The 22426-nt window shown below is 39.1% G+C and overlaps 2 protein-coding genes across 3 annotated transcripts; one reads left to right on the top strand and one right to left on the bottom strand.

Moving 5' to 3' along the window:
* Nucleotides 1-4194: 4194 nt before the first annotated feature.
* ART4 (ADP-ribosyltransferase 4 (inactive) (Dombrock blood group)) lies at nt 4195-14740 on the top strand (the record flags this gene model as incomplete). 2 transcript variants are annotated; one of them, XM_082850281.1, is made up of 3 exons in its annotated part: nt 4195-4383; nt 6753-7461; nt 14649-14740. In XM_082850281.1, the coding sequence occupies 3 exons, from the start codon at nt 4195-4197 to the stop codon at nt 14738-14740; spliced, it is 990 nt and encodes a 329-aa protein (XP_082706407.1). The 2 variants fall into 2 exon arrangements, with proteins under 2 accessions (XP_082706407.1, XP_082706408.1); XM_082850282.1 differs by lacking the exon at nt 14649-14740 and having other exon boundaries at nt 4195-4365; nt 6753-7692.
* Nucleotides 14741-18275: 3535 nt separating this feature from the next.
* On the bottom strand, nt 18276-19007 carry LOC309968305 (uncharacterized protein C12orf60; the record flags this gene model as incomplete). Its single annotated transcript, XM_082849517.1, is given in 2 exon segments — nt 18276-18548; nt 18552-19007. Coding segments are annotated over 2 exon segments (729 nt in total).
* Between the last annotated feature and the right edge of the window lie 3419 nt (nt 19008-22426).

The following is a 22426-nucleotide window of genomic DNA, read 5'->3' as shown; positions in this document are numbered from 1 at the left end:
TATACATATGTTCCTTGCACAGAAACTTGCCATGTTTCTCTAAGTTGAAAATTTTATCTAAATAAAAAGTTATAAAAAATATGAAATAATTGAAGGAGTTTTGCTCACTTCGATAGGAGTTTGAGGGTAAAAGAGAACAGATAAGTTAAAATGTTAAAACCATCCTGACTACCTAATTTTGAGACCACTATCAAACTACTTTCCTTTGGATAACAAGGACTTCTGGCAGTGCCCCCATTAAATTAACTCAGGTCCAAAGGCGTTCAGTAAGACCCAAACAAGGAATACCAAGAGCCATTTCCAAACCTTGAGGCCAGTGACTCCTTCAACCCATGCTCCGAAAGTAGCTTTAGAAAACTAGTCTAGAATGTTCAGAATGTATTCTAGAGAATCAGCAGAACATTTTCTTAAACGGCTGTTTATAAAAAATGTAATAGAAATTAACTTTCACTTTGTTAAACACCCTATGAGTTGTTGGTCTTCAAATATCTGAGTAGCCAACATGCTTTGAGCACCTGCTAAGTGTCAGTGGCATCAGGAAACTGAGGAAACTGCAGAGCAGAAAGGTAAAATACTTGCCCGGGTCAAACGTTAAGGAAGTGATAGAACACGGGATTGAGCCGAAGTATCTTTCTCAGGGACTCATGTTCTATCATTCATCAGTCAATCTGCTTCTGAGACAGTATAGTTCATGGATCCATTCCATGATATTTTACAGAGTATCTCAATTTCATTGCCAACACGACCCTGCAAGAGTGGTGTTGTCATCTCGGCTTTTATATATAAAGAAGCTGAGACGGAGAACTGACATTACTTATTTAGATTCACAAAAGCTGGGAAATCATGGAAGCAAAATACCAACACAGTTCTGTACAACTTCAAGACGCATATCCCTTTTACCCATCAAGACAGCAGATTTTGAAGAACTGGGCATCATTAAGAAAATGGTAACTGGGTGAACATCAAGCTCTAAATTAACTGATATTAAATTTTCTCATGGGAACTTTAATAAAATAGCCCGCAGGACAAAAGATGATTTTTTCTATGATTAACCATTGTCAGAAAACTTTATTTTAATCAAAAATATACACACACTCACACACCAGACCTGTGGCCTTTCCCTACCCCAGATATTATTGTTGGTGTTCTCTTGCTTCCCTCCCTCTTTCCCTTCTTCTGTCTCAGTCTCTTTTCTCTGTTTCTGTCTCTGTGTCTCGCTCTTCCTCCCTCACCCCCCATCTTTAAATTCCAGCTGTACAAAAAGGTTACAAAGGTTCCTGCTGCCCCCTAGTGGTCTTATTTTGGAAGCGGCAGTCACATTAGGAAAATCAACAAAACCCTTACAGACAATAATAATAAAATGACAGTTAACAGGGAAGTTCCCTGGCCGTCCAGTGGTTAGGACTGGGCGCTTTCACTGCCGAGGGCCCGCGTTCAATCCCTGGTTGGGGAACTAAGATCCGGCAAGACACGCGGGACGGCCAAAAAAAAAAAAAAAAATGACACTTACAGTCCTTTAGAACTTTTGGAGACAGTGGGCCATGGAGGTAAGAGGAAACCGCCTGCGATCACTGACAAGTTATTTGCCCTCACAGAGTTTCAGCAAATACACCCATAAAGTGGAGGTTAAAATATCTCTTCCTTATAGTTGTGTTGTGGGTTAAGATAACATACCAAAAGGTCTTGAAGCACAGTACACTCTCCAGAAAAGGTAATTATTATCACATTATTTATTTTTGACAACTCTACAAGGTTAAGGAAACTGAAGCTCAGCACAGCTTGCAGGGATTTTTTTTAAGTAAACTCAGCTACCAACCTGTAGAATGAGACCCATAATCCAAGTTTTTGTATTCTAATTTTATTTCTCTTCATGAAACCTCAGTATCCCAAATTAACCGTTGATACAAGGAATCTTAAGAATTATTAAAATCTTAAAGGGATATTTTCATACACTACTCATGTTTTCAATGACGTCCAAAACTATATACATTTCATTGGTAAGTGATCGCATCTCTAAATTGTGTCTTAAAATTGCAAGAAGAAAAGCACACAAAGATTTGTGTCCAAAACATGTTCATAAGTCATTGTTTATAATAGTACAAAGTTGAAAACAGGCTAAATGTAATACATTTATTCAATAAACTTTGGTACAAATAATAATGTTTTTATTTATTAAAAAATTTCTCAGTGCCAGGTGCTGTTAAAGGGTTATAAATGTATCAAAGCATTCAGAGAGGTAAGTACTATTATTATCTCCCCTTAACAAATGAGGAGGGACTTCCCTGGTGGTTCAGTAGTTAAGACTCCGGGCTTCCACTGCAGGGGGCCCGGGTTCGATCCCTGGTCAGGGAACTAAGGTCCTGCATGCTGCACGGTGAGACCGAAAAAACAAAACAAAACAAAAAACCAAATGAGGAAACTGAGGAACAGAGAAGCTTAGTACCTTGCATGAGGTCAAACATCAAGTAGGAGAGCCAGGAATTGAACTGACGTGTCTTTTTCAAGAGTCCGTGTCCTATTCACCAATCTGTTTTTGTGACAGTATAGTCCATGGATCCACCCCATATTTCACTGATCGTAGAATATTGTACAGCCATAAAAAAACATGTTTTCAGTAAGTATTAAGTTACATGCGGACATGCTTACATTAAAACATTAAGAGAAATCAACTATACCTCAATTTTTTAAAAAAGGAAACATAAGATGTAGAAGAAAAAAATCAGGGAAAAAAACAGCATGCAAAATTGCACACATTATTTCAGTCCTAGAACGTGTGTGTGTGTGTGTGTGTGTGTGTGTGTGTGTGTGCGCGCAAAACCAAAATCTAAATCTAAATAGTACCTTTCCCCAGATGATGGGTTATGGGTAATTTGGTTTCCTCCTTTATACTTTTCTAGATACTCTGAACTTTTGTTATGAGACATAACTGCTGTGATTATCAGGATATTTAGTTTAAAAATATTTACTGCTGCTGAAAAAAATACCAGAATTTCCGAGAACAAGATTTCATTTCCCTTCACAGTTAAATAATTAAAGTGTTAAGTGGGAAAGATTTGCAAGAAAAACAATTACCCCAAGGACTGGGAACAGAGGAAGGATGTTCAGACTAGAAAGGGAAGTGTCTAAGAGAGAGGGTTTCATAGGACATTTATGCTAAATGAACTCAACACCCTGGAACCTGTTCTTGATCGATGTCACCTACTTTTGAGTGCTGTCAGCTGCTCAGAGGCTGTCTTCTGACAGTAGTCATTTGGATTCGCCCCAGACTGAAATAGTGTGGATTGAGAATCTGATGCCTTTAGAAGAGAAAACATAGAAGATCTGTCATCTGAACAGGTATAATTTCTAGAGTGGACAATTTCAAACGTGCAGTGGAAAAGCAGCAAAGAGAGCTTTCTTTTTGGCAGTAACCCTACTGTTTTGCTTTGTGGCAGTCCCTTCTGGGCAGGGCCTATCAGCAGTACCAGATGAGCCTAGCATAGGCCAACCTTGAGGTGGTATCTTCCCAGGGACCTGCACGAGCCAATCATATCACTCAAAGGCTGCAGCTCAAGATAAAACCACTTGGCCCCAAACACCATACAGTGCATGTCTTTGCCTGCTGCCTTTTCTTTTCTTTTATTTATTTACTTATTCATTTTTGGCTGCCTGGGGTCTTCGTTGCTGCATGTGGGTTTTCTCCAGTTGCGGAGAGCGGGGGCTACTCGTTGTTGCGGTGCGCACGGGCTCTAGGCGTGGGGCTTCAGTAGTGGCGCAGGAGATTTGGTGCTCCGCGGCACGTGGGATCTTCCCTGACCAGGTCTCGAACCCGTGTCCCCTGCATTGGCAGGCGGATTCTTAACCACTGTGCCACCTAGGAAGCCCCTTCCTGCCTTCTTAAGAAAGTTAAGGCTAAGCTGGTGAGCCAGACCTGTAACAAGACTTTGGAATTTCCCTGCATAGAGACTAGATCAGGATTTTTTTAAGTCGGAAACTAATTTGAGTTCACTTCAGAATTCCTTATTTGGTGCACAAGTCTGGCTATTCAACAGAGATTTTAGCTTTGCAAGTGAGTTCGAGTTGATTTCTTCCCTTGGAAACTGCTAGTTGGTGGTGGTCAGCAGACGTCTCAACATAGACATAGGTGAGGAAGGTTCTTGCTGAGACTCAACCCCAAGAAAACCCCAAAGGAGCACCCTGGGAACTGATTTCAGGATGAAGCTGCAGGGGCGAAGAAGTGCTTTTAACACCAACAAATGCTGCCCTTTGACCAACAGATGCAGGAGGAGTCTTCTTCCAAATACTGCAGCCCCTGAGGTGAGAATCTGGCTCCTAAGAGGGCAACTTCCCCTCCTGCTGCTGTGCTCAAGTCTGCAGAGACCCACGGTGAGTTACACGGAGGAGGTGATCTCTTTATGATCAGGGCTCCAGTGGTGCAACCTTTAGATGACCTTTAGTCCCTTGGGATGTAATTTCACTTAGACATTTTAACTAACAGGTAATGCTGGCAAAGAGGGTTGAAAACGATTATTTAAAATTATGGAGTTCTTTACAGTTTACAGATTTGGCATCACAGAAGCTAGAGGCATAGCATTTTTTTCTTGACTCTCCATAAAATTTAAGTAAAACATTGCTTCCGTAGGACAAATAATGCAAAATCAACCAAGTCTATTTGGCTTTATCCTGTATCATACGGATCAACTCAAAAGACGTATTATAAAGTTCTCTATAATGAAAAATAACCTAATGTTAAGAGAAAACAGTTTCAGTGAGCCCAGACGCTTGCATCTTCCCATACATAGAAAAGCACTAAATTCCTTAATTTTAATGTCTGGTTTTCTTTAATTAACAGTAATCTTTTGATGTTCTGAGTACTTGCCCTTTGTTACAAAACTCCTATGTATCCGAGCTCCCCCCTCACTTCCTCAGAGTAGTTCTCTTGGGGTTACGTGAGATGCCATCTCCCGGGCTTGAAGTCCTAAAAATTCCCACTGAATAAAACATAGCTCTAAAAAAAAAAAAGAAAGAAAGAAGACAGAATACCCATTTGATATCTAGTAATAGATTAAAGTTTTGGAGTTCACAAGGTTTGATAGAAGATATTTTTTATTTTGTTTTGGCTTAAATAGATTCTGTAGAACTATTTGCAAATCAGCTCTAAAGAATTATCGGTTAAAATCATTTAAGCAGTCTTAAAATTTTGTTCCAGTTTACACACAACTAGATGACTTCTCACCATAAATAGCATAGTAAAAATACCAAATGGTATGCATTTGAGTTCCAGCTACAACACTGTTGACATTCACTGGATGGAATTTTATCTCTTAATATGTTCCTTAGTAAGTACTGTTTATTAGGAAAGTATCATTTCTTTGCCCAGAAGGAAACACCTTGAAATTAAGATAACTGAAAAATATGGCTCTCAATTATAGATGGATGATACTTAAAGAACTTGTCTTCAAATCTCTAACTTTAATTTAATATGCACTGGGTATCAATAAGTAATATTCCATTGGCTACCCATGAGAAAATGTCTTTTTCCTACTCCTGATTTCTAAGAAGAAGGACATTACCAGGAACCCCACTGACCTCTGTCCAACCCTCTCCTCACATCGCTCCCCTGGAGGTGGACAGACGTTACTTGACTGGTAACGTCAGGAAGAATAACTGGATATGCTGTGTTTGCTCTTCTTCCTCCTGGGAATTAACCCAATGGCAAAAGGCATGAGTTCTGTGTTCCTCCCATGGCAAGAATCTCACCTGGACAGGTTGCAATCCAATACTGCCTGCAGCTAAGTGGGCAAGTCAGCTCATTCTGGGGTTTACCCTTAACAAGCCCACCAGCCATCAGACCTAAAGATGGGTGCTCCAACATGTTCTCATTCAGTAGTAAAAATTATATTTTAGCCTTCATATTTCAAGTCCTGAGCAGAGGAGAGGGTTGTCATTTACTGGGGGCCCCCTTGGAGAACCCGACTCATCACTTAAGTCTTTTCTTAAATCAAAGCCAAAGGCTTAATATAGGTTTTAGGTATTCATAAAAGAGGTATTACTTATAACACCTGTGTGAGAATGTGAAGGGGTTAGGAGAGGAAACAGATAGTATAATTAAACTTTGATTATTAATTTTTCTCTTCAAAATACTCAATATGCAAAAAGACTTTTCACTGATACAAAAAGGGTCACTTCCTCCATGGGGAGATGAGGTTTTTTTGTGCTTTCAGTAATATTTGTCAAACCAAATTCAACATCTAGCATGGGTCACAGATACAGGAAGGACTGGATCAGTGTAATGGTTATGAGTGAAACTTACTTCAGCAAATACTGATTTTGAGCAGACAACTCGGTCTTATACAGTGTAGCAAATCTGCTACCACACCGTAAAAATTTAAAAAAACAGAAACCTCCATTAAATAGAGTCGAGAGACCAGAAAGGGGAGCTCTCATGCCCTGCGGCATAGCAGAGTCTAACAGGAAGAAGAAAAACACCTCTTCTTTCCTGGCAAGGACTGGGCGAATGTAAAGCCATGAACTCTCTGTTTACTATACCCTCCCATCTTCCTTTTCTTCTCTATGAAAGCATTCTTCTTCCCTTGCCCTGTCGGGACTTGTACATGGCGCATCGCAGTTGCAGAACCTGAATTGCAACTCTCTGCTGATCCTGAATAGACCTATCTTTGCTGGAGAAATACCTGGCACGCTATTTACTTCAGGTCAACAAGATTCACCATCGAATTTGAAAAATTAAAATCAAGATTTTTCTTTCCTTATAGGTCGCAGTTAAAATTGACTTTGACTTGGCACCCGGTTCCTTTGATGATCAGTACCAAGGCTGCAGCCAACAAGTCATGGAGGACCTGATTCAAGGGGATTATTTTACGAAAGAACTAGAATCTCGTAGGAATTACCACAGGGTCTGGCAACGTGCACACTTAGACTGGTTGACACAAGGAAAAGCTCTCCCTGAGAACATGACTGTTACACATGCTGTGGCCATCTTGGTTTATTCGTCGAACGACAGTGTTCGTTCAGACTTCTCCAGAGCCATGGCCAGTGCTGCTGGGTCTCCCCAGCAATATAAACATTCATTCCATTTCAAATATCTACACTACTACCTGACCACGGCAATCCAGCTGCTGAGGAAAGAGATTGTCACAAGGAATGACTCTCTGTGTTATGAGGTGCACCATGAGGTGAAGGGCGTTTACTTGGAAGCCCCCATGGGTGCCACCATTCGCTTTGGCCAATTCCTCTCCACCTCTTTCCTGAGAGAAGAGGCACAGAAGTTTGGGGACCAAACTCTATTTACCATATTGACCTGCCTGGGGGCACCTGTACAAGACTTCTCTCTCAAAAAGGAGGTCCTGGTCCCTCCGTATGAGCTGTTTGAAGTTGTAAATACGAGCTACCACCCAAGAGGAAATTGGTTGCAATTGCAGTCAACTGGGACCCAGAGTGCGTATAACTGTCAGCTGCTAAAAGGTATTGTTATTGATCCAAATTGAATCCACTCTTACCAGGATTGCAGGCCACCATTCAGTTTTTAATCTTTTCAAAGAAATATTTATTTATTTATTTTAATTTTTTTTCTTTTTTTAATTTTTATTGGAGTATAGTTGATTTACAATGTTGTGTTAGTTTCAGGTGTACAGCAAAGTGAATCAGTTATACATATATCCACTCTTTTTTAGATTCTTTTCCTATATACGTCACTAGAGAGTATTAAGTAGAGTTCCCTGTGCTATACAGTAGGTCCTTATTAGTTATCTATTTTATATATAGTAGGGTGTATACATCAATCCCAATCTCCCAATTTATCCCTCCCCCCATTTTCCCTCCTGGTAACCATAAATTTGTTTTCTACATCCCTATTCTTTTATAAAAGTTGTTTTTCTGAGTGAGCTTGGGGGAAAAAGGCCAAAAACATGGATATTGGCCTTCAGTAATGGTGGAATTGGCAGATTAGAGAAAACTCACCTTGTTTCTTGGTTTCTCCTTTCTTCTTTCTCCTCAACTACCTGTAGGAAAATGTGCTTTGCAGTGGCCCAGATAGACAGGGCATTCTGGACAGAGAGCGTAAGTATCTCTACTGGAAAAGGTAGTGCATAAAACATAGCATTTTACCTCTCCCTCAAGCTCATTTTTTGTCACGGTCATTTCATGAACAAGAAGTGTTAAAAATAAAGCAGGAGGTGTGATTTATTCATCCACTCCTATCTTTTCATCGTCTTCTCTGTTCCAGGAACTGGGATAGGAGGACCCAGGCGATACAAAATGAATAAAGCAAAATTACTATCCTAAGGAGGATTTTTAGTCTAATGAGAAGTGGAAATATGAACAAGTGTCTACACACAAAAGCACTAAGTATACACCAGACATTTAAGCAATGGTTATGGTTGCTCGGTGAAGGAAGACGCTCGTTCTCTCTGGGGAAAGTGAGAAGCCTTCACAATAGGAGACCACGTGGGACTTGAAGTAGGAATGGGGGTTTTCAGTGAAAAAAGAGAGAAAAAGTCATTTCAAGCAGGAAAAGCATATACTGAATCACAGAGATTTCAAACAGCCTGGTATCTTCAGGGAAATTTTGAAATTCTGGATGGCTGGAATGGAGGGTGTGTAGGACAGAGGAAGAGGCCAAGAGTAGAAAGGAAGTAGGACACTGATAGGGGCTGGAGAGTTCTGATGGGGCCAGATTGCTTTAAAAAAAACTCTTGTATTCCATGCCAAGGACTTTCAAACTTCATGCTGTAAGTAGTGAGAAACCATTAGAAGTCTGTAAGGAATGGAGTATCAATCAGATCAGTATTGTAGCAAGAGCCTTGATGATATTGTGAAAAATGAACCAAAGCAGGAGAAATTAGAGTTATCACAATAAAAATACGTGTTAGTCTGTTTTTAGAAAAACATGTGGCTGATTCCATTTTATCTTTGTATGTTGCCAGCCACAGTCGTTTGACGGAGCAAATGCTGTGCAAATTCGATAGCAAATGCCGTACCCTGTTTGATTCAGAAAGAGGAAGACTGTCCTTATCCACATGCACATTCGTTTACACTCAAAGTCAACTGCAACCCAGCTACAGGGTCTACCTTTGAAATATTCCCGAATCTTCCTCTACTCCATCATCACTGCTGCTGTTAATAATTCAGCCTGTCCGCGTTCCTCAACACATCAGGGCTGCAGTGCTGCAAACGTCCTCAAACTGGCATCCACACTGAGGTCAAGGTCCTGCTCACTCTGGCCTATCTGTAAGGCCAGAGACAGTCATTTCCATTAACTGATAAGTAACACTCTGCTTATTCCAACATCCTGGAGCGGTATTAGACTGATGCAAACATGAACAATGGGAAAAGGGAGGTGGCATGTTTTTCTTATCTGAGAATCCTTCCCTGGGAGGGAGTGAGGTCAGTGGTCTCCCCAGCCCTGTTTTTCCAGATGGCTGCTGCTGCCCACTTGACTTCTGACCAATCACCTGGACTAACCATTAACCTCAGCCTGGGGAATTCACAGAATCTAATTTCTCATGAAACTGGAATCCTCTCAGGAAACTGTTTCTTCTCCTTTCGATTTTTTCACCAGCAGAAGCCACAAACTATTCTATGTCCCCAAAAGTCCCTATGAGCCAGTGACTTACGTTTCCTCTCCGGTTCCCTTTTAATCTGACAGACGCAATATGTGAAAAACAACGTGAAGCCGTTTAAAATGGGTCAGCCAGGGACACTGCAGTTCTCCCGATGAAGAGACAGTAGATTAAAGAGCAGAGCTTCCCCAGTCCTTCAATGTACTTCAAAATTGCTTCCATTAAGTTGTAACTGAAGTTCTCAAGTTCAAAGAGTTCCTAGGAATCTGTGGCCTTCAAAGAGTCAAAAGGTCAAATTGGTAGCATAACTCATTGATGGGAGTGAGTTCGCAAAAGAAAAATTGTTTAAGACATTCTAAACTAATAGCTTTTTCTTCTAATTCTTCTCTCACCCCTCACATGACCTATACTTGTTACCATAGAAACATGTTTTCAGGCCCAGTGGAAGACTTAAAATATGTTATGTTAGTTATTTGTCCTTAACTGTTGCTTCTTTCAGCAAAATAATCTGTGCCAAAAATCTGTAGACACACAAATACACGCTCTGTTCTGTATCATTGGATTCACAAAGAAGAGGGGTTTATTTGCGAAAATGTTTCACATAATTAAAATTCTTAAGCATGCTTCTAGAAAAAAATGTAGCCAATTGTTTGTAGTCAGTGTGGTTTTACATGTTAATCTTGCCAGTTACTAGCAGTGGGAATACAGGCAAATGGCTTAGTCTCTCTGTGCCTCAGTTTCTTTATATGTAAATGGGAATAATTTTTAAAAATAAAACTTACCTTGTAAGATTCCAGTGAAGAGAAAATGAAGGAACGCATGCAAAAGCTCTTAGAACCATATGTGACACATGTAAGTAAGTAATCAAAACTCTTTGGCTACTATTAGTATTACTATTATAAGTCTTTATTTTATTAACTTACTGTTTCCTATTTTCTTTTACTCTGGGTTTCAGTTATCCCAAAGTAATTTTTCCAATTTGTGGCATCACACTTACCTTGAGGTAGCATGTCTGTCTCAGACGAATGGATGAAAGAATGAGTAATTGGATGAATCTGGAGACCACAGGGCATGATGGGTAGAGCAGAGATGGTGGAACCAGTGAGAGCTGGGCATATGTTAGTAGCTCTGTGGCCTTGTGCAAATGACAACTCTGAGCCTGTTTCTTCATTTATAATAGGGGGGCAATACGTGCCTGGAGGGAATGTTGTGATAGCACTTGTTACCCACCCTCTCAAACACAATTGAAAAATTCTGGGAAAGTACTTTGCACATGGAGCTGGGAAAACAGTTTAATGGCACAAATGTCTACTTCAGTAATATTGACAGTTAGAATAGAAAGAAAGGAAGAGACAGAAGAAATACATGTTTTTTTGGCCATGCCATGCGGCTTGCGGGATCTTAGTTCCCCCACCAGGAATCGGACCCAGGACCCCTTCAGTGGAAGCACGGAGTCTTAACCACTGGACCGCCAGGGAAGTCCCATAGACAATATTCTAAAAGAATAACACTCATCACTCTAAATTTTGACAGAAAGAGGTTATAGATAACATTTACCACCAAATAAGATTAACTAGATATACTGCATGTCACTTTTACCTTTTTTTTTTTTGCTTTTTTTCAAGAGATTGAATACGTATTTCTGAACAATCTAACTCACAGATTCAGACTTCATGAGATAAAAGGCATAATATTATGCATTTCTCCCCAGACTGTATACCTAAGGCAGAGGTGACCAAATTCAGGTTATAATACATCAATAAAATGGTATTTGTATAGAAATTTAGTTTACAAAAGGCTTTCACACGCATTATCTGTTTAATTCTTACAACCACCTGTACTTTGGGCTATTGACCCCCCCTATAATGATGTGAACACTGAGGATTAGAAAGGTTAAATGGTTTTTGTAAGATTATTCAAGCAGGTTATAAATAACAAAAGTGAGACCGTTTCCCATTTTTTCTGACAAAAAGTCCAGGACAATTTTCTCTGTAGGTCACTTTCAGGAGATTTATTTTGTCATTCAAAAATGTTATTGAGAACCTAAAATTGACTTCAATCTTCTGTGCTCTGACTATTGACATTATAAACACACTTCACATTCATATAAATATACAAATATGTTCACATAAATGTATATATAACAAGATAATAGTTGATCTTTTCACATGCATTTAACTAGTGTTTTTCATCTTAACCTATTTTATTACATTATTAAAGATTGATGGCCATGACCTACTGAACTGATGTCACAAACCATTAATGGAATCACAACCTCCAATTTGAAAAGTACTGTCCTAGGGACAGAGGGAATAAAAAGCATTGAATAGTCTAGAAGAAAAGTAAAGAAAATACAAAAGTAAAGTTAATGTGAGTTGTTCTGAAATGAGAAATTTTATAGACTGTAATTAATTTAATTCACAGATTTTTTTCATTTATTCTCCTAAATATATTGTCTGCCTGTGTGAAAATAATAATAATAATGTGAGGTAGAAATGATAATGACCATATGAGAGGTAGAGAAAAAGTATCAAGAGAGTTAGGAAAGAAAAGTTACTTTAACCTGAGAAAATAAAATTAAAATAAGCTATTTTTAATATCCTAGTTATTATGAAGGGTGCTTAAGAGGTGATTTTGAAGGATGAGTATGATTACCACATAGTAATATCTCTGTTTTTCTCTTACTTGAACATTAGCATAATCACAATGAAGCAAAGTGAAGAGTAGTAGTGGTGATCATAGTATTTCCAAAAACCTGGAGGTGCTCTCATTTTACAGATGAGAAAACTGAGGCCTAGTGAAAGTAACAAAAATGATCACAGTCAAGCATCTAGGGGTAGAGCTTCAATACCAAAGCCAATCACACCCTCAAATCATAATCTTTCTCTGTTATATTGTTTCCTTGTCAATCAGTTGCTGACAACTCTTCAGTAGAATCTTATCCCACGAAAAAGTGAGAAAGGGTGGGGTTAGAGGTCCTTGTGATCTCTAGCCTCAATGAAGAGAAAATAAAACAGAAAATGCTTAAGAATCATTCTAAGGAGGGACCTGCTAAAGTGGTATTGATTGTTCCTAGGTCCCTGTGAGAATTCAGATAATACAATTTTAACACAAACTTTGACAAAAGCTTAGAAATAAGTATGCATTATTAATTTTTCTTATATAAGAAAAGTGGGGTTTTGCAAATTACTGTTGGTAATTTTCCAAATAGAAATTCCAGGAAACTCAAGGGATCCTATATATTATGTGGAAGCAATGGAAAAGTATTTCCCCATCATCTGATCATCCTATCAAACAATATGGTCATCAAACAATTGAGGCAATCATAGAGTTGAATGATTTTCTACCTCAAATGTCTTTTATATGCTAAATAATCAACAAAGGCTGGTTGAAAAGGAGATTCCACTCTTTAGAGCATTTTTAAAATTTTACTGATTTATTTTATTTATTTATTTTTTGGCTGCATTCGGTCTTCGTTGCTGCACATGGGCCCTCTCTAGTTGTGGCGAGCGGGGGCTACTCCTCACCGCGGTGCACAGGCTTCTCATTGCAGTGGCTTCTCTTGTGGCGGAGCACAGGCTCTAGGCACGCGGGCTCAGTAGTTGTGGCTCGCAGGCTCTAGAGCGCAGGCTCAGCAGCCGTGGCACACAGGCTTTGCTGCTCCGCGGCACATGGGATCCTCCTGGACCAGGGCTTGAACCCGTGTCCCCTGCATTGGCAGGCAGTCTCCTAACCACTGCACCACCAGGGAAGCCCTAGACCATTTTTTTTAAAGGTTTACATCTTCCATCTCGTTCTATATCCTTATCCCATTGTACTCCCAGTTAGTAGTTACACCTGACAATAATTTTTTATATTTCAGTGTTTCTTCCATCAGCCACATCTTAGTGGCTGCTAACCTTTCCCATGAAGAGTGTGTACGTGTAGGCAGTATACACACACACACACACACACACACACACACACACACCAAACAGGACTGTGTGAATTGTTTTTGCTCACCTTGTAATAAAAAATTTGATGAATGTACATGCAATATATGGAGAGATAATACAGTGGTTAAAAATACAGCATTGAGCCAGACTGCCTAAGTCTGATGGCTGCCTACACTACTTACTAGATGCGTGATGTTTGACAAGTTTCTTCACATCTCTGTGTCATAGTTTTGTCAACTAAAAAATGAGGATAAATGCCTCATAGTTTTTGTGTGGATTAAATGAGTTAATTTATAGCAAGTGCTTAAAATGACCCCAGCACAGAATAAGCCTTTAATCAATGTTCACTTTCATAATGGTGATAAAGATGGTGATAATTAAGATGGGGATGATGGTAACGGAAATAATTCTGCTGCGGATGACGATAAAGATGGGAAATCCGGAGATCTCTACCCCCAACTTCCTTGGTACCCTGAGGTACACCTCTTAACCTCTTGGTACCTGTTTTATCATCTGCAAAATAAGCAAGCTGTCAGTTAGAGAACTCTAAGAGAGAATATTTTTTTTAAGTGGCTAGCTTCACACTATTTACACTAGCCAGGACATGGAAGCAACCTAAATGCCCATCGACAGAGGAATGGATAAAGAGGATGTGGCACATATATAAAATGGAATATTACTCAGCCATAAAAAGGAACGAAATTGGGTCATTTGTAGAGACGTGGATGGACCTAGAGACTGTCAAACAGAGTGAAGTAAGTCAGAAAAAGAAAAACAAATATCATATATTAAAGCATATATGTGGAATCTAGAAAAGTGGTACAGATGAACGGGTTTGCAAGGCAGAAATACAGACACAGATGTAGAGAACAAACATATGGACACCAAGAGGGGAAAGTGGCGGGATGGGTGGGATGAACTGGGAGACTGGGATTGACATGTATACACTAATATGTATAAAATAGATAACTAATAAGAGCCTGCTGTATAAAAAATACATTAATTAATTTTTTTAAAAGTGCTACCTTCAACTATTTTTGTTAGGAATTTTCTAAGTTTAAAAAGTGAACCAAAGGAGAAATGAGGTGGTTTTTTAAAACAATCTCTGCTACCTAAAACATTTCTAACTCTTTTTATGTTTTTTTTGTTTTCACAGCTTCCAGCAAAAAGTGCATCCCTATTTCTGTAGTTATTGCTTCTCTCTCATTTTTGATCTGTGTCATCATCTCTTCCAAAAGTAGAGCATAAAAAAAGGTTGTGGTTTTTGCCTTCCCTGTACCCTTTTGCTTTATTCCAGTCAGGGCACCCTGAATCCCCGTAGAGAATCATTCCGCCCAGCTATCAACTGATTCAGAGCTGGCTCAGTCCACTGTCTATGGGTAGACCTGTAGGTATATTTCTTCTTCATGGATACAGAGATTCATGTTGGATAGAAATGACTCAGTCTGAGCCTGTGAGACATAATCAGGGTACTTTATTGGGATTGGGGCTGGGTGTGGGGTGGGGGCCACTTTTTATTTTGAGTGGAGAATAGTGAAAGCAGAATATGAGTCTAGAATCGCTAGCAGCTATCTTGCCACTGAGAAGAGAGCCCCTGTCTTCCTGAGAACGGAGGTAGCACAATGAAAGAAGAGCTGAGAAATGAAAAGAAAGTGAATCTTGGCGAGAGTCTATGTGCCCCTAAATCCAACTGTGCCTGAAACTGGATACCATGGGCTTTTTCATTACATAAATCAATAAATTATATTTTTGCTTCAATAATTTGAATTAAATTTTCTGTCTCAAACAATTGAAGGAGTGTTATGATGAATACAGTGATTTTCGCTTATTTTTTAATTTAATGATCCTAAATATTAGGAACAAATCAGAGACTCTTGAGTTAGAAAGCAAAGGACAAATTCATCAAATGAGAAAGTGTTGAGACCCAGAGGCATACTAAAGGTGTGAAATTTCTTTAGAGATTTTTTTTTCCCTGATGTTAAGCAGTTTTATTATTTTAAAAATTTTTTTAGAGATTTTTATCAGCATTCAAGACCAAACCAATGTAGAAACCCAAGAAACAAAAGGGAAAGTTAATGAAAGATGTTAGTGGAGTCTCATTCACTGCCAGTAATGGGGTGTTGCAGACAGGTTTCTTCTAAAATATTACAAAAGTTAGAATTTAAACTCATATGTTAATTCACAGAGGACTTTATGGCAAATTAGATTTTAAGCCTTCATCTCAAATTTAAGCACATTTGTTAGGAAAACAAGTGTATGTATGTGGAGATAAAGGAGAAAAAAAAATCTAATTACCAAGGAAATATCAAAGATATATTGAGTCCCCATTATGTGCAAACAGTTAAAAAGAAGTATAAATCATCGAACTTCACAGCTGGGGATGTTCTCCGACTCTTCTTTCAGGTAGTAGACAAGATAAGTGGGGTGATGGGGGATTGCTAGGTCTCTAAAGACCCTACTAATTGGGCTAAATGGGGTGAAGATGAGAGCTAGCTCCATACCTTTGAATTCTGAAAGTCCAGGCTACTTAGCTCCTCTGAGATTTAGATAAGAAGCAAGCATTTTTTTAAAGAGAAAATAGGATTTAAATTTTTAAACGAAAAAATGTTTAGGGCTTCCCTGGTGGTACAGTGGTTGAGAGTCCGCCTGCCGATGCAGTGGACACGGGTTCGTGCCCCGGTCCGGGAAGATCCTACATGCCACGGAGCGGCTGGGCCCGTGAGCCATGGCCACTGAGCCTGCGCGTCCGGAGCCTGTGCTCCGCAGCGGGAGAGGCCACAACAGTGAGAGGCCCGCGTACCGCAAAAAAAAAAAAAAAGGTTAAATGAGGAAAAATCTTAGGTATTCTCAGAAAGGAAGATTCCAATAGAGAACTAGAGTTAACTGCTTTTAAAGTAAGTAGTAAATTCCATACTTCTTAAAAAGAAAAAAATAAAACTAGAGTTATTGTCTTTCTTATTCTTAAGAAAGTTTCTATTAGGTATCATGTGAAATATGGCAATCTTTTTTTTAAACTGGAGTAAAATCACTTTACAATGTTGTGTTAGTTTCTGCTGTACACTGAAGTGAATCAGCTATATGTATACATATATCCCCTCCCTCTTGGACCTCCCTCCCCACCCCATCCCACCCATCTAGATCATCACAGAACACCGAGCTGAGCTCCCTGTGCTATACAGCAGGTTCCCACCAGCTATCTATTTTACACATGGTAGTGTATATACGTCAATCCTAATCTCCCAATTCATCCCACTCTTCCCTTCCCTCCTGTGTCCACCCATCTGTTCTCTACGTCTGTGTCTCTATTCCTGCCCTGCAAATAGGTTCATTTGTACCATTTTCTAGATTCCACATACAAGCGTTAATGATACGATACTTGTTTTTCTCTTACTTCACTCTATGACAGACTCTAGGTCCATCACATCTCTTCAAATGACCCAATTTCGTTCCTTTTGATGGCTGAGTAATATTCCATTGTATATATGTACCACATCTTCTTTATCCATTCATCTGTTGATGGACACTTAGGTTGTTTCCACATCCTGGCTATTGTAAGTAGTGCTGCAATGAACATTGTGTCTTTTTGAATTATGGTTTTCTCAGGGTATATGCCCTGTAGTGGGATTGCTGGGTCAGATGGTAGCTCTATTTTTAGTTTTTTAAGGAACCGCCATACTGTTCTGCCCAGTGGCTGTATCAATTTACATTCTCATCAACAGTGTAAGAGGGTTCTCTTTTCTCCACACCCTCTCCAGCATTTATTGTTTGTAGGTTTTTTAAGATGGCCATTCTGACCAGTGTGAGGTGATACCTCATTGTAGTTTTGATTTGCATTTCTCTAATGATTAGTGATGTTGAGCAACTTATCATGTACCTCTTGGCCATCTGTATATCTTCTTTGGAGAAATGTCTATTTAGGTCTTCCGCACATTTTTTGATTGGGTTGTTTGTTTTTGAAATATGGCAATCTTGAGAGCATACACTCATTTGCAGTTCATGAGAGCTCAAGACTTTTTGGTAGGCAAATGGATTTGTCTAACTTTTTTCCCCAATACAAGCACATCTCAGAAATCCTACTTCTATTACGGTCAAGTAACAAGCACTAGGTCTTTTTTTGTGTAAAATGTTAGAGCACTTCCATTTTTCAACCTCTATTATCTCCTAATCATAAGACTTCAGTAGGAGACAAAGAATAACTCATTTGCTCTGGTCTTATTCACATAGGCAAGAAAATGCTATTACTCCTCATCATTATTCTTATATACTTCTGGATAAATCATATCAAAAGTATTTAGTGATGGCTTATGATAGGCAAGCCACTGAAGTGTACAGAAATTGGTATATGAGTGACAAAAATGCGAAAGTTTTGTTTCCTAGGCCTGAACCAGATTATTTACTGATAGTGTATACATTTAGCTGGAACTCGCACTGTAGGAACTAGAAATAGAATTACTAAGAGTGGGAATTAGTTGAGGGTTATTTCAATTATGCTTTAAGATGAAATACGATGTTTAGAAACATCCTCAAATATAATACCATACTTGATTTTTTTGAACAATATATTCTTTTCAGTAACTGCCATTTCAAGCAGGGTTTCTTTGACTATTTATTTTTATTTGAATAAAGCAAAACTTGAGGAACATGGTTTGCCAGGTGACTATTCTTCAAACTCATGTCCCAACAGACCACATGTCTGGCATCCAAGGTCTTAGAAAGTACTATAAAAGCTCGCAGGATTTGAATTGGTTTTCTGACAGAAATGAGCACTACTGTTGCACTCCTACTAGTCCTTGGATTTCTTAAACACAGAAACCTTGGTTTCCATAGTTTTTATGGCTTTTTGGAGGATCTCTAAGATTGGTCTCATGGTTTTGACAATTTGCTCCATCTGATCTACAGCTGACTCGATGGTATCCTTGGCATTCCCAGTGTTTGGTGCATCCTGCAACTTTTTCAAGGTGTCTATTGTAGTGGCTTTGGATGGACCAGGACTTGGGCTTTTCTCAGATGTGGTATCATCTGATTGCTCTTTGGTGTCTTTTCTATAGACGTCACTTTACTGAAGATTCATGATTGGATATTTCATCAAGAGTGAAAGAGAAGGTTCCAAACTCTCAGGGATGTTACCATTATTCAGCACAGAGGCAATGACCGGTGTATGGACATTTTTGAACATTCCTTTGGCTGACTGTTGCAACTCCTTTACACTGCTACTCTTCTCAAGCATAGAGCACATAGCTGTTGCAATCTTGGAACATAAAGGTTCACTTTGCATTCTGTCCTGCTTTGCCACCACTGCAGATTGCATCTCCTTAAAAGTTTTGAGCATCTGTTCAAAGACATCCTTAACATTACCATCTTCTTTCACAGCCATCAAGAAGATCTGAGTGTTCATACTGCTGTTAAACAATTCGGTGAGTGCATTTGTGAAGGAAGCAAGATCGTGCATGTGAAAGAAGAACGTTTTGGCAGCTTGAACAAGCCTCTCTTTATCCTTTTCTGACCCTGAAGACATTTCTTCAGAAGAAATGTTTCAGCACTGTAAAACAAGTAGTAATCCAAATGAAAACTAAAAGTATATTTGTCAACCATAAAGAGACTGAAAGTATAATCTGAACGTGAGAATAACTCGTATCAAAGGTTGGAAAGCTATACAAGCTTCAAAACAGAAATGATCTTGTGCTTTAATAAAAAATAATTTAAACAGAGTAGAATCAGGGGGTTTCATTAAATTTAAACCACATATCAAATATTGCATGCTAGATCCTGAATTGGATATGCTGACATATGGAATGACAGTATTCACAGGTATTACCCTCAATACCCATCCAATCTAGTGAAAAAGATTGGATAAAACATTAAAAATTACATAGAGGGGCTCTGGTTTCAGTTAAGATAGAGCAAGCACACTCCATCCAATCTTTCCTACTGATGACAACAAAAAATTCTGGACAGAATATATAAACTATCAAGTATCTCTGAAAGGTGGATAACAGCAGACTGAGGAGGTAGAGAATGCAATATTCCAAAGAAGATCAAGGCCATCTAATACAAACTCCCAATGTCTGTCCTGTCCTTTCTGTACTTTCATTACAACTTGTCTTCTTCTGCAATAGAGAAAAATGTTAATGTCTCTAACCAATGTTCACAATCCTCTTTTGGTATTTCTGCTAGAATTCTGCTCTATCAATCATCTCCCCTTTTCTCTTGTGCTGTGAACTGAAGTCCTCCCAAAATTCATGTGTTGACACCCTGATTTCCAGTATGACTGTAATTGGAGACAGGTCCTTTAGGAGGTAATTAAGGTTAATGAAGTAATAAGGGCAGGGCTCTGGTACGATAGGATTAGTGTCCTTGTAAGAGGAGACACCAGAGAGCTCCCTCCCTCACTCTCTCCACCTTGTGAGGATGCAGCAAGAAGGTGACTGCCTGCAAATCAGGAAGAGAGCCCTCACCAAAACCTGAATGGGCTGGTACTTTGATCTTATATTTCCCAGACTCCAGAGCTGTGAGAAAATAAAACTTCTGTTGTCCAAGCCCCCAGTCTATGGTATTTTGTTATGGCAGCCCAAGCTGACCAATACATCTTGCATCCTCCATCACTCCCTCTTTATTTTTCCTTCTCCTTTAATTATGTACATACTCAGTTCCCTATTCAGTTGCTTAGGATTCCAGGCTTTCACTGCTGTGGCCTGTGTTCAATCCCTGGTCAGGGAATTGAGATCCTGCAAGCCACATGGCACAGCAAAAAAACAAAAACAAAAACAACTGCCCTATTTAGTTTTAAAAAAAGTTTGACTCTGATTTCTCTTCAAGTAATGATTCCATCTCACTCCTTCCTTTAATTCTCAAATTTCTCAAGAGAGAGATTCTTTACGTCACTGTAATTTATTCTATCCCTCACTATTTTCCTGTAGGGCATCAATAAGTTCTAATTATCAAATCTCTTGGCCTATTTCCAGGCCTTAACCATCTTGAGTTCTCTGCATTATTAAAATTGCTGAATACCTCTTCCTACTTCAAGACTTTTTCCTCTTGAGGGCTCCATGATGCTGTATAACTCTGGTCCTTCTATATCCTCTCTAAGCATATATTTATTTTATAGGTTTCTCTTCCTTATACCACCAATGCCTTTCCAGTCTCCTAAGCACCGCAAGGCTGTGTTTTTGGCCCCCATTATATTGTACACTTTCTCCCTTCAAGATCCCATAACTACAAATGCCATCTGTGTGCAGATGACTCCTAAACTTCATGGCGTAGGTTCAGCAATTCTCCCGATCTCCAGATCTACATTTCCAACTACCTACTGGTCATCTCCACATAGTGACTGCACCAGTATATGGCATACAATTATCCAAAACTGCTCTCACCTCCTCAGAAAACACTTTCTCCTCTTAATCTTTGCCTCATTATTGAGGCTCAAATCCCTTTTCCTTTTCTCTTCCCCATATTAAATCAGTCCCTAAAATTTGTTAACTCCCTTTGAACTTATTTCAATCCATCCCCTCCCTTCCATTCCCATAACTACTATTCCAGTTAACTCTCATCTAGACAACTTTAATGGTCTCACATTTTATCTCAATATTTTTGTCAAGGGGTCACAAACTGGCAATCCACAGGCGAAATCTAACCAGCAGATATGCTTTGTTTGACCTACCACAGTGTATTCTCAAAATTTTTATCAGTTGCAAATTTAAAAATTGAAACATAGAAATCTGAATTTCTACTGATTATTGAAAAAATGAAATTAACTGGCAGCATTAAGTCCTTTTTCTAAGCTGGAGAAATTTCCTAGAGCTGAGGTTGTCCCCTTTAGACTAGACATTCACCTCTATACCCTACTGTCTTACATTAAGTGTTTCAATTACTTACATATCTTGTCCAGTTACTATAGGCATTGGAGTTGGTAACCCATGTTTTATTGTCCATACCCACTAATCCAGTTTGTATAAACTGACTTTCCTGAAATCCAAACCTCCTAATATTATCCCATAACCAAAAACCTTCGATGGTTCAGTATTGTCTAGAGTATAAAATACAATTTCCTAGCATGGCATCTAAGGCCATCAACAAACTGCTCTCAGTCTTCCACTACTTGCCTTCCCTTCACTGCTCCCACATATACTCTGTGCCACCAGCATAGTGGGTTAATTTTGTTCCCTGAAAATGCTCCACAGTTTTTTGTTCACAGTTTTCCCTTCACCTGCATCATCTCCTTCATACCCCACCTCCTTACACATCTATTGAAATCCTACTTATCCATACATACATACTTCGGCTACACTGGCCACAATACTTTTTTCCCTTTTTTCCCATGTTCCTACGTGGTGGGTCCCTAGGCTATGTCAAATGCAAAATGACCCAGAGGGACGAAAGCAATCTACTGCACCCCACTTGGTCCTTCTTTAGAACCATAGGGCAGCACCTTTAGATTGTACAATCCAAGTCTCCTGGCTGGCATCTTGGTTCGCAATCCTCTGCCCACTCAATAACAACAGGAATTTTTCTTGTTAACATAAGAATAGCTATCATTTAGTAAGTTTTTGCTATAAAACAGGCACTGTGCCAAGTATTTTACATTTATTATCTCATAGTCCTTTTATGCCAATCCATAAATTACAAACTAGTAAATTACAAATCACTAGAGGCTGAGTGATTTTCTTGCTTCTGATGTGTCTTTGCTGTAGAGGAATCAGTGGGGATTAGGACAGAATCTAGAGAAAGAAGCATGGGAGACTCTGATCTAAGCTTTAAGGGAAAGGAGTCAAATTGATCTTTAAGGTTTTTATATTGTCAAGACAATTAACCAAGATGACAAGAGAGACAGTGGTAAAGAGCAGAACTTCCAGCCAGGAAAGAAGAGCACACACCAAAAAAACACATTTGGCTGAAAATATCTGTATCTATATCTCTTGAGAACTTAGATCAATCAGC

This window comes from Leucopleurus acutus (genome assembly GCF_964270905.1).
Source record: "Leucopleurus acutus genome assembly, chromosome: 11".
Taxonomy (NCBI): Eukaryota; Metazoa; Chordata; class Mammalia; order Artiodactyla; family Delphinidae; genus Leucopleurus; species Leucopleurus acutus.
Note: the sequence above shows the minus strand (reverse complement) of the source record. Positions and strands in the feature narration are given on the sequence as shown.